We start from the raw sequence: 12,431 nt of genomic DNA, 5'->3' as shown, positions 1-12,431 counted from the left end.
TAGATATTAATATGAGCTAGAAGTAAAAAAACAAAAACAACATAAGCTACTACTGAAGTAGATTTTGTTGTATTATTTATACAGGGAAACCCCAGTCGCCTAAAATGTCATTTCACGGGACTTTAAAACATATGAAGTCATGTCAATACTGAAACATTTTTAATACTTACAGTCGACTGTGATTAAGATGTGAAAAGCCCTAAAGGGTATCTTTAAACAGGAAGGTAATGTAATATGCGAAGTGCTTGTATAACAGCATTAGCTCTGGCTTATTTCATCGTATTTAACTAAAATGTTTGTTTCATTTTTATAATATATGAAGAGTGACATCAGACATGAGTAAAAGCAAACACATTTGCAAACGCTTTTATTTTCTTTCACCGAACTTGAATCAGGAAGGTCTTTACAGTCTACAGAGTACAGATTCTACCTGCACTTTAGTGACAAATTGATCAGGTTAAATACATTATATTCTGATTATCAGGTACAATATGCAAAGTCAAAATAAAATATATATCTTTCATAAAGTGCCTACATGGTGAATGCTGCTTTTACCACCAAACACCAAATTATGAACTAAAATATCCTTAGTGAGGAAAAATATAGAAGCAATTTCATTTTAATTTGAAAAAGAATCCTTCAAAAATATAGAAAGCCTTCAGCAACCAAATACTTGTAAACAGACGCAGCTTTTAAAGGCTCAACTTTGGTTGATTTATTAATATATTTATGACCAGTAGTCAGTGCTTAACTAAAATCTTACCAAAAGGTCTATGCAGCTTCTGTTTTGTTTGCTCTGAACTTGTTTTGCCCCTGAAAATTTTCAGCTTGCTTCAGACAACACAGCTACAAAAAAAAAAAAAAAAATCCAACAATGTGACGGACAGCATGCCGCATGATAGGTGGTGTTCTGTAGAATGTTTTCTATACTGTTCTGAGTGTTTGTGAGCAACTTTTAAATGTACAACAAAATACAGTCAACATACTTTTTTTTACATGTTTTCCAAACATCACAGTTTGGCTTCTTCCAAAAGCAAAGTGTTCCCACCCGAGAATAAATGTTATTAATCCCATATGGGATCTCTTGGAGTGAAGAGGTACAGGACAAAGCAGAGGAAGACTCCGATTAGGTGATGATGCAGCCGCTGTTGCCGTGAATGCTTATATGCTGTGACGCACGTCTAGTTGATGCAGTCCATGATGTGGATCTGCAGGGAGTCCAGGTCTGGAAGGATCTCATTACACTTGGGACACGCATGCTCAGGGATATTCCCCTGATGCTGCCAGTCAGTACCTGAAAGTGAGAGACACCGATCACAACTCTAGCCTGCTGGATGGCTGTTCCAGTTCCACTTGTATTTTCTGACAGACTGATTACACCACAAAGGTCATTCAGTCGAATGTTTTGGCTATACTGGATGATTTTTGCTGCATCTAACTATCATTTTGCAAAAGGTCAGGTAACGTTCCTTAATCGCAAAGTCATTACTTGTGCGGAGAAAAATCTTGTGCAGTTCCTGTCAGCAGTAAAAGTACCCAAAAAAAAGAAACAAGAGCTGAGGCAAAAACAATGGAAATAAAAATTAATGAAAAGTCGGTGTATTCCCTGTAACATCCAGTAAAGGGCAGCTATGGTTAAAAAAAACAAAAAAAAACAAAAACAGGTCTGATTGTATATTTTCTTAATGACTTCATTGTCTCGTTTGGTAGATTCAAGTCTTAGTTGCACCTAATTATGTAATGCTCATTATATAACTTATAAGAAGATTAAGCAGGGAATGTATTAGGGTCTGGCTACTCTGGGATTCCCTTGTCTGGCGAACAATTGTAATGAAAGACACCCAAAGAATTTGACTTTTGTTTTTTTTCTTCATTTTTGGCAAGTAGCCTACATTTTATATTAAACTGCTTTTTCACTAGCCAAAAACACCATTCAAATAACATCACACAACATTACCGTAAAAACCAAGCTGGCTAATCACCTCATATTTCGATCCAAATATAGTGGCATGTGTTTCAAAAGACCATCTATCTCTTTTTGGTATAAAAGATAGTAAATTAGAGTAATTGTATTTCTAGCCAGTAATAACATCCAAATAATCAAAATGTCAGAGGGGAGTCCGGTGTAAGCTATATAAGAGAAAGCCAGGAATAAGGTTTGTGTGAGAGGTTAAATTATAACATGCTGTACCTCTTCCAACTAAAGATGGTCCACCTCCATGTGGGTTTCCACCTTGTGACAAATGTCTCCTCTGCATCTCGTTCAGTGAGCGCCTGCACACAAAGAAAAAGCTTCAGATGAGCCGAATCACGACATTATACTCAGTTTGTTTCTGTGGTCATGTAAATAGAAATGGGTTTGACAGAATTATACAGCAAAACCTTTGTTAATTTGTAAGTTAGTCGAGCTGCAGACTCTACTTTTAAATTTCAATCCTTTATTAAATCACGAGGAGTTTTTCTCCACAAGAAGAATAGAAATTAACACATTTAGTCTGAAGAAGCTCAAATCGTGACCAGGTCAGTCCTCTCTCTGAATGCACACCTGCCCATTGAGTCCATCTCGTCTTGCAGCTGGGTGTTCTGCTTCTTCACGTACTCCAGCTGAGCAGCCAGACGCTCCTTTTCTTCGTGGAGTTTCTCCCTCGCTGCTCTTTCTGCGTGGAAGTCGGAGGAGTAGATCTCTGCCTGCAGAAAGTACAGAAAAAACAAAAACACGATGACTACCATTAAAAGTGGAGGCAATCCTGTTGTGCTGAGGCCTTCTGATTGTTGGGTTTAATGCTAGATTATATATTTCAAGTGCTCACACGTAAAGAACCACTGACCTGAGCCTGGAAAACAGATATGGTCTCCAGCTCCTTCTCCTTTTGGAACATGTCCTGCTTCATCTCATCGATCTTTTTCTGCTTAATAGCGAGAGCTTCTTCAGCTGCTGTCAGCCGCTGCTGCAGCTCCTCCGCCAGATGAGACTGCAGAACCAAACAGGATGGTAAAGGTGCCAGTTATCTCTGATTTTTTTTTTCTTAAATGCCATCAATATTTTTTTTTTTTTACTGCATCACGTTTGTGAAAATCAGTACGATCCACACAACACAACATAAAGTTACCTCTTTTCTCTGTTTCTCGTCTTTGAGCTCAGTGTAGTCCTCAAACAGTTTGGTGTAGGCGTCCTTCAGCTGCGCCAGGTTGTTCCTGTGTTTAGTAAATTGTGTTTAGCGATTTGTGTGAAGTGACCCGATTGCTTTACAAAGCTCTGTGTAGTCAAAGTACAGTAACACAACCCGATGAAAATCAGTGTCACAATATGCCGTTTCTGCACTCTCACACAATCAGTTAATGTGTATGTATGCTTGTGTTTTCTCTGACTTCTCTTCTGCAGTCTTCCTCTGCTCCATCAGGCTCTGGGCCTGCATGCTGTTCAGCTGGAGCTTCAGTCGGTCATTCTCCGTTTGAACGGCCTGTTTCTCCACCAATTGGGCCTTCAGGGTTGCCACATCCTGCTCCACCTCCCGACATCTTCAACCCCCCCCCCCCAAAAAATAAGACATATATCAAATAACACAGAACATCAGTTAAACGAGGTATAGCATTTAGTTTAGGTGGTGTTATCTTTCTGCACTTTTCTGTTTTTAAGTTTAACCCTGGAGAAACCATGGGGTCAAATTTGACCCCATGGTTTCCCTAGAAAACCAATGGGGTCGGCTCTGACCCCATGGGTTCTCCAGGGTTAAAATAATCATTTGCAAGTGTGTTTGTGTGGCCCAAACCTGTCCTGCAGGTTCTTCTTCATGCCTTCTGCTTCATCCAGTTTGCTCTGAGCCTGCTGCAGCTCTTTGTAGAGTGTCATCATCTGAGCCTTCAGATTCTCCACCTCAGAGGCCGCCTGAAATATTTGCAACAGTCGCACACGAAGAGTCACAAACTCGACGCAGGAAGGGAAAGGATTTACCCAATAATGCAGCTTTCAGCAGGACAGATCTACTGTGATATATAAAAAAATGAAAAAAGAAACAAACCTTATCTTTTTTCGCAGAATCCTCTTTGGTCTCTGGCTCAGGTGTCTGGGTGAATTCCTCTACACTGGACTTTTTTTCTTCTAGCTTTCGAATTCTGTTGGATAATAGGTGAAACTAAATAATAAACGGATTATCCATAACATATTCTGGAAACAGAACTGTGACTGGGTTTTTTTTAATAGAGCAAAGACATAAGCAGACTGCTACAAATCTGTTGCTTCATTTTCAGAATAGAAACATTTAAAGCACTTTCACAGCTGAGAAACGTTTCCTTTTGTTGCTGTCTCGTACCTGGCCGTGCAGGCCTGCAGCTCGCCTTGCAGCCTCTCGCTTTTCTCCGCCTCATTCCTCAGGGACTGCAGCAGCTGGCTAACCGTCACCTCCTCATTGTCCATGCGTGACGCTGTCATGCTCGCATCCTGGCGTCTGCTGCGCTCTGCTCCCAATGCCTCGTTCACGCCATCGATACCTCCATCCTGGGAGGAAAAACAATACTAAGACACCAAGCTTCTCCTCCTGTTTGTCATTTCACCAAAATCAGGCTGAATATAAAAAAAAAACGAGTGTTTGATGATGATCTGTGCTATTCATCCGTCCTCACCGACACTTTGATGATCTCAATAAACGAATCATCCTGAGAATCGTGCTCTGCCTTGAGCTGTAGCTCAGAGTTCAAGGCCACCAGGTCATTCTTCTCTGCCTGCAGCCGAGCAACCTGAGCACGCAGGGCCTCCAGCTCTGCAATCTGATTGGACGATGACATTACATAGCATAAACGCAGAAATGACTAAAGTGTCCATAAATCTGCAGTGCAATATATGCGCAATATTATCAGCTTCACCTGCATTCCTCCCACAGCTCCTCCGGTCTTCCCGGTGTCCTCCAGCCCCCTGCTCAGCTCCTGGTTTTGGAGGGTAAGTGCTTCCATGCGGCCACGGGCCTCCTCGAGCCGGCTCTCCAGGAAGTCCCGCTCTTCCTTCTGTTTTTCCCGCCACGCAGACAAACCTTCAAAGCGCTCTTTCATCGTCAGGTTGGTCTGACGGAGAGCCTCTGAGAGAGAATTAAAATAAATGCGCGTGTTACAAACTCACTCATTCCAACTATCACCAATTTTTCACTATTTGTCCTCTCCCTAACTGCTCTATCCTCGGTCATCCCTGCTCTCACCTTTCAGGTCTCTGTTCTCCTGAATGAGGATGTTCATCTGCTGCAGGGTTTCCTCCAGTGTGCCGGGCTGATTGGCAGAGCGAGAGATGTCGCCGTTCATCACGGGGCCTCCAGACGCCATGATGCTGAGAGGAAGGACGTTTTGTCATGTTTTGTATATTATTTGTATATTAAACAATCGGAAACACTGGCAACAAATAAGTCATCAAGAGAAGGTTGAGAACAAACCCAAACAGTTACAGTCATGTGAAAAAGAAAGCACAGTCACTATACACATTGCTTTGGAGGGTGGTTGCTTCCTGACATTCCTGGCTCTGGTTGCCTGAGTAGCATAAACTTCCAGGTCATACGTCAATAAATATTATTCTTTACCCTCACTGGTAGTCGCTTTGCTCACTTGGAACATGAGAAAGGTTTACTCCGGGCGCACCTACTTCCCTTATCCAGCAGTTACTCGCTGGTATATTGTCTTTGGATAGACAAGACCAAAGTGAAGATGTCTGGCCATAATGTACAACACTAAATTTGGTGTGACCGAAACACCAGCATATCAGCACACACACCTAAAAGCAACTATCAAGCACGGTGGTGGATGGGTGATGATTTGGGTTCTCTCTATATGCCAAAATATTGTAGAGTCAAATGTGAGGCCGTCTGTCTGACAGCTAAAGCGTGGCTAAAACTCTGGTCATGAAACAGGACAATGATCCCAAGCACAGAAGCACATCTACAACAGAACGACTTAAAAAGTAAAGAATCAGTTATACTGATAATAATATATACAGTTAGTCCAGACCTTAACCTTGTTGAAATGGTGCAGAGGTTCTTTCAGAGAGATGCGTATGAATAAATACCTGCAAATGTCAAAGAACTGCAGCAACATTGTAAAGATGACTGGGCCAAAATTCTTCTGCAACAAAGTGATTCTTCACAAACTGTTTTGGTATTTTGGTTTAATTTTAGGTGAATAACTAAAGCTAAACTAGAAAGTGCATTTTCTGAAGAAACTGCAGTGTGAATGCTTGAATCTGAATGTATGCACTGAAATGAATTAATTGCTGAATTTTGAGTTAAAAATATTGAATGAGATTAAAAAAAAACAAAAAAAAAAACGAATTTAACCTGAAAACAAAGGTGCTGAACTGCTAAAAGCTGAAGGTTACACAGAAGAAGAAGTTGGAAAAAAACTGAAAATGTTTTAAATGTAAATTAGAAAACCCTAAGAAATGAGAAAAGAACATTTAGAGTCAGAAAACATCTGAATGAATTTTAAAAGGTCATATTCTTTGAATCACTGAATGACTAAAATGTGATCCCTCCACTTTGATCCACACAGTTTAAAAAGTTTAAATGCCTGAGCTTTGAAAGATACGGTGTTGGAAAGAGAACAATAATGGCGACAATTTGAGGGTAAAATGATGGCTGTAACACTGTGGACACAGCAGCAGTTGAAAGAGAAGTGCTTAAGATGAATCTTGGTACAGTGGCAGGCAGAGCTCGTTAAGCAGGCAGGTGTGAGCCTGGTTGCTATAGTGACCGCACCCAATGGCTCCATACACACGTACACAGACATGCGCCTCACTTTTGCTGCTTAAAATGAACAGAAAAGTCAGGCCGAAACAAATCGCTCCCAAATGAAAAGTAAAAGTCGTATTGACAAAATTCTTTCACCGTGAGCGACAGCAATGTCTAGTCTACCTAATTCTCAGTTTTCATGCCTGTGGAGCTTATTATATGGACGTGGTGACAGTGGAAAGACACCATGCTCTTCTGATTTTCAAACGAACCTTCTGAGCCATTTTAACATTAGAGTCTATGGAAGAGTTGGAGGGAGGAGGCTGTGCATTGGTGACATTTATGAAAGAACCATAACACCTAGGACAATAGTAAACACATTGGATGAAAGAGGACAGCGATGGCTACGTTTTGAGGGTAAAATCATACCTGTAGAGCAAACGCTGCAGACACAGCAGCAGTTTTAAAAAAGATTTTAAGATTAATTTTTTTGCTCCTCTCACTCTAGCAGTTGAGCTGCCTCACTCTAGCCCCAACGTTCCGTCCCATACACACCCATTATAAACTCTGAAACGGGTGAAAAAACATCATGAAACTTAAACTGGAACTGAAGAAAAAGTATAATAGATATTGAAAAGATAAATACAAGTTGAATAGTTGAATGTCTTGTCTTCGTTTTAAAGTTTGAATGGTGGCTCTATGTCAACGTATGTGGAAGTAGTAAGGGTTTAAAAATGAGTGAATTGAATGAGAATTTGAAGGGTCTCTCCATTGAAATACATTATAAATTTTTGTTAAATAAAGTTGAATAAAATTAAAAATATAAATGTTAAAAATGAGAAAAGTAGAAGCATTCATGTCCAAAAGAATAGGAATCTAACGGTGTTTGAATGGTTTTTCTAAGTTGAACAGTTTTGAAGGAGTGAGATGCCAAAAAACGTACGGAATATATAATAATAATAATAACTCTAAACACAGGTTAATACATCACACACTGTTTTTCATATGAGGCTGTATTTAAATTATTTTAGAACCTGATGAGGACCTGATGATTTTCTTTGTTATGTTCTGATATAATGTTTAGATGTATAAAATTAAAAAGGGTGCACTTTTTTAAAAATAAGATGACTGTATGGTAAGTGTTGGTGTTTGCTGTTCCCACTAGGGGGCACTGAAGCTCACACTTCCAGTTCTACATATAGTGGCTTTAATGCTGCATTCCTCACGTGGAACATTTATCAGATAATATAAAATCAAAATGATCCCATGTTATATATTACGCACTATAAGTTAATTTAAAAATAATTAATACATTCGGGATTTATGGTTTCAAATAATCACAATCACAAGAAGAAATTGACTTAAATACTAACGTTGATCTTTTTTTTTTTTTTTTTTGTAAATTTAACAGCTAATTTTAATGTTTACCAAAAATAAAAAATGAAAAAATGCGGCATTTTTAACTGCGAATACGTTTGTGTTTAATCTCATTTGGCTTGTTGTTGCCAGTAAGACATGTTTAAAAAAAATGTCTGCTGACATCACTCAGTGACTCAGTGCTTCGGGAGCCGAGAAGGAGCATGCCGAGGCGAATTATCCCATCAAGAGTCACATGATATGGCAATTTGATTTCAATAACAGAGACACTGTGTTGTCCTTTCGCCCTAACGCTAGTGATGGGCAGATGAAGCCCCATGAAGCACTGAAGCTTTTCATCCAATTGGTTCACCCCAACGCGAAGCTTCATGAAGCTTCATTTGCTCTAGCAGGACACCTACTGGACGTAAAAATAATAGCTGGCATGAATTTGAAGAGTGTGGCATTTTGCACACAGCCTGTAAATGTCAACAACAAAAGGAGTGTGTAAAACACCTATAGTGTAGTGATGGCAGTATACTGTGTATATTTATGCTGGCAGTATGGAAAATGATTATTTGCGGCAAAGTTCGAACCGCTTCATGAACCAGTCACGTGGTACAGCCGGGCAGCGAGGCTTCGGACGTCATCATTTTCAGCTCCTCCCATAAATGAAGCAAGCCTCGATACGCGCTTCGCGGAAACGCCCCCTCCATTACTCGACACACGCTCCGAAGCCTCGATACAGAACGTCCCATCACTACCTAACGCCATGGTATACTACATAATGGCCTAAATAAGATGTAATTTAGAAGCTCTTAACAGCGGATATCACCGTTGATCGCCAATTTACAAGTACGAGTCGGAAATCTCACATGCTAGTTCAAAATAATCGTGTAATACTAGCTTGGAGGACACTAAGTTCGGCCAAAAATAGTTATATTTGTTTTGGCCTTCTTTCAGTATTGTTTTACTTTCACTTTCTTGGAATAGGCCTATCCTAAGTGTGACTTTTGGTAAACAATAAAAAGTTACCAGTAACTTAAAACGAACACGGACGAGCTTTAACCGCAACCAAACTGCGTCACACCAAACGTCAACCGAGTTTAAAGGTTTTAACTCACCTGCTGGCAACTCGAGAACTAAACACAGCCTGCCTGTTCGCGCTGACAATACATAGGCAGTATCGCAAAGGTGGCTGTGTATGTCGAGTAATATTGCTGTTCTAGTTAGCAGGGGCGTTGAGCGACGATACAGAAAAAACGATCTTTGCTTCCGGTTGTTCCTTTCAAAGTAAACTCATTAACTGGCGCAGTACTGATAAACAATGCATTTTTGTGTTTGTTGATTTATATCGAATAAATAAACTTTCTGCGTTTTGCGTTATCAGTGATAATCGCGTAAGAGCTCATTATTATTATTATTATTGTTATTATTATTATTATTATTATTATGTTTTGTTGAATTATTATGCTTGCTATTTACTTTCTTTTGTTTTTAGGTATTTTTAACTAATTTATTGGTTATTTTTATGGATTAAAAATTTTTTTTAGAATCTATGATTATCTCAGTAAATTGGTACCAGCATGCATATATGCCTAGTTCTTGGTTTGCTTTCTTGCAAAAATAAATCATTGAAAGGCCAAGATTTTGACTGGAAATTTACTTTGTGTGCATATGCACCTAGATCACATCAGTGACTCTTTTGATCAAGAGCTTTGTTTTGATTTGTGACAAATAACAACTATAGAGCAATTATAGTGACAGTGTAGTTATCAGTTTAAAATAATATAAAAATAACAATTTCCACTAATGGGGGTTTCAAACAGTAAAGACTTAATTCAACAATTCATCTGAAGTTTATTTTAATAAGCAGTAGATGAATCCGCTAAACCGCAAGACAAAATCAAAGAAACAAAACAACAAACAAAACAAACAAATCCGCAATTGCTACCAGCACTGCAACATCTGCTGAAATTGAAATTCCTCCACCTAAAAATAAATAATGTCTTTATAAAATTAAATTCATCATCAGAGGAAAACCATCATCTTGCGCTGGAATTTAATAAGGCTTATTTCATTAGCCTTATTTAATTTCATTACTATATTCATTAAACTGTATTGTGTGTAGCTATTTTCACTTCTATTTATCATATTAAAAGACTACAGTGATTATTTGTTCTTTCTGAATCCTTAGCTTTTGATATTTGTTTTTAGGGCAATCTTAATTCATTCTTCAAGAACGCTTTGCTTTTATTTTGAAAGCCATAGTTCCTATCTAAGTCGGTCTAATTTTCGACAACTCGACACCGAGTTCACTTGTGCGGAGTTTACGGACGGTTTTCATTTCCTCGTAGTGACGTCACGGAGCAGAGGACTGATCTGAGAACAAAGAGCGCCTGCGCGTAAGCAGCGCCGCCGCGGCACGGGTCCATCCGCATTTTTTACACATCGGCAAGAGGCTGACATGTGTGGGGGCGGGGCTAGACCATCAGCTGTTAGCGGGAATTCCCCCTCAGGAGTCACCTTACACTTGCAAACAGGAAAGGAAGGACTGGAGATTCCCTCTGATGTCAGCTTTGAATGATAAATGGCGACGACAGTGTAACTGATTCCGATGGGATATCTGTCAATACTGTAGCATAGAACACTCAGAGGCTACTGTAGTAAAATACAGAGGAATGTCCGAGAAACACCATTTCTGCTCTTGTTTGTGCAGCTACAGCTATACGTTTATATATACAGTTATACTTACTTTCCACTAGATGGCAGTCTTATTCAAGAGCAATCTACTGATGTTCATGTTCAGGTTAGTTTAAAGCAGGGGTAGGCAACTCCAGACCTCGAGTGCCTGTGTCCTGCAGGTTTTCGAGTGTCCTTGATCCAACACAGCTGATTCAAATGGCTAAATTACCTCCTCAACATGTCTTGAAGTTCTCCAGAGGCCTGGGAATGAACTAATGATTTGATTTAGGTGTGTTGACACAGGGTGATGTCTAAAACCTGCACTTGAGGCCTGGAGTTGCCTACCCCTGGTTTAAAGCAATCAGAGATGGTCACTGTACTTACTGGAGGTTGAGCTTAGAACTGTATGGAAGACTGTTAAAGTGGTTATAGTTGAGGAACTGAAAGTGATTATTAATCTTTACTATGATCTTATTTATTTATTTTATTTTATTTTTTTAGAAAGAGGGGCAATAGATATTAATGAACATTTTAACAAATGTAAATATGCCAGATTATAGCCTTGGGCTAATTTCCATCTGCAGACCCTCTGGCAGGTTGGTGTTAAACACAAGTTAGTAAAAACATATAGAGACACTATTTACAGGTCATGTGACAAGGACAAAAACAGTGATCACATTATACTAGAACAAACAATGACAAGGAGAGTGGACACAGAGGACAGTATAGATAACAATAACGGAAACACATCAATTATATTGCACAAACCCCAGTATTGTACATGCCCTGACCATCGTGATATTGCGTTCACCCATTGCACTAACGGTTGTTTTCCTTTTTGTAATACACTAACTCTTTTTCCCGTCCAATATAAAACATGATTATTAAACATGATTACATGTTTGTGTGTCCCTCAGCCGCCCTTTTAAGTGACTCTTAAAGATGGGTAGACTTGTACTTTCCCTCACTGACAGTGGAAGACTATTCCAGAAGCTCACTCCCTGATATGACAGAGCATTCTGTGAAAAGGTGGTCCGCCTGAGTGCCAGTTCACAATCACCTCTAACAGTGGCTCGAGTCAGTCGAGACCCAGCAACACTGCTAGACTTTTGTTTAATAAAATCACTCATTGGTGGAGGCGCCAGACCATGTATAACTTTGTATATTAGACAGGCAGATTTAAATAATTTGAAATTAGTAAAATTTAAAAACTTGTATTTTTCTAAAATTTGACAATGGTGATATGAAAAAGGTTTTTTATCTAATATTTTCAATGCTCTTTTGTAGCATACTTCAATTGGCCCAATAGCAGCAGAGCTCATATAGGACCAACTTGTAATACAATATTCAATATGAGCCAGTATCATAGAATGCAGGAATGTAATCGCTGCTGTGTCTATTAATGATGTGCGGATATGTCTAAAGTTCTGTATATTAACATTTACAGTTTTCACTACTTTTTTAATGTGTTTTTTAAAGGATAATTTAGAGTCTAGTAGCACTCCCAAATACTTAAATTCCTCAACATTAATTAATTCTTGTGCACCCAAGCAGACTTTTACTGCAGCCACGGTTGTTTTAGGCTTACTAAAAAACATTGATACGGTCTTTTTAAAATTAAGGCACAAGCATGAGTCATTCAGCCATTTTTGTAAATCATGTAATGCCAGTGAAAGCTGATGGGCTGCA

The 12,431-nt window shown here is 39.2% G+C and overlaps 1 protein-coding gene across 2 annotated transcripts; it reads right to left on the bottom strand.

Moving 5' to 3' along the window:
* Positions 1-340: 340 nt before the first annotated feature.
* optn (optineurin) lies at positions 341-10,865 on the bottom strand. 2 transcript variants are annotated; one of them, XM_026147233.1, is made up of 13 exons: positions 10,813-10,865; positions 5,187-5,311; positions 4,861-5,069; positions 4,621-4,764; positions 4,311-4,495; positions 4,020-4,113; positions 3,771-3,886; positions 3,370-3,519; positions 3,111-3,195; positions 2,829-2,972; positions 2,546-2,688; positions 2,192-2,274; positions 341-1,294 (listed from the first exon to the last, which is right to left on the bottom strand). In XM_026147233.1, exons 2-13 carry the CDS (start codon positions 5,305-5,307, stop codon positions 1,182-1,184), a joined length of 1,587 nt encoding a protein of 528 aa, XP_026003018.1. In that variant the 5' UTR covers positions 5,308-5,311; positions 10,813-10,865; the 3' UTR covers positions 341-1,181. The 2 variants fall into 2 exon arrangements, with proteins under 2 accessions (XP_026003018.1, XP_026003017.1); XM_026147232.1 differs by lacking the exon at positions 10,813-10,865 and adding an exon at positions 9,182-9,330.
* Positions 10,866-12,431: the final 1,566 nt, after the last annotated feature.

The sequence above is a fragment of the Astatotilapia calliptera genome, chromosome 17 (genome assembly GCF_900246225.1).
Source record: "Astatotilapia calliptera chromosome 17, fAstCal1.2, whole genome shotgun sequence".
Lineage (NCBI taxonomy): Eukaryota > Metazoa > Chordata > Actinopteri > Cichliformes > Cichlidae > Astatotilapia > Astatotilapia calliptera.
This window is presented reverse-complemented; position numbering and strand designations above follow the sequence as displayed.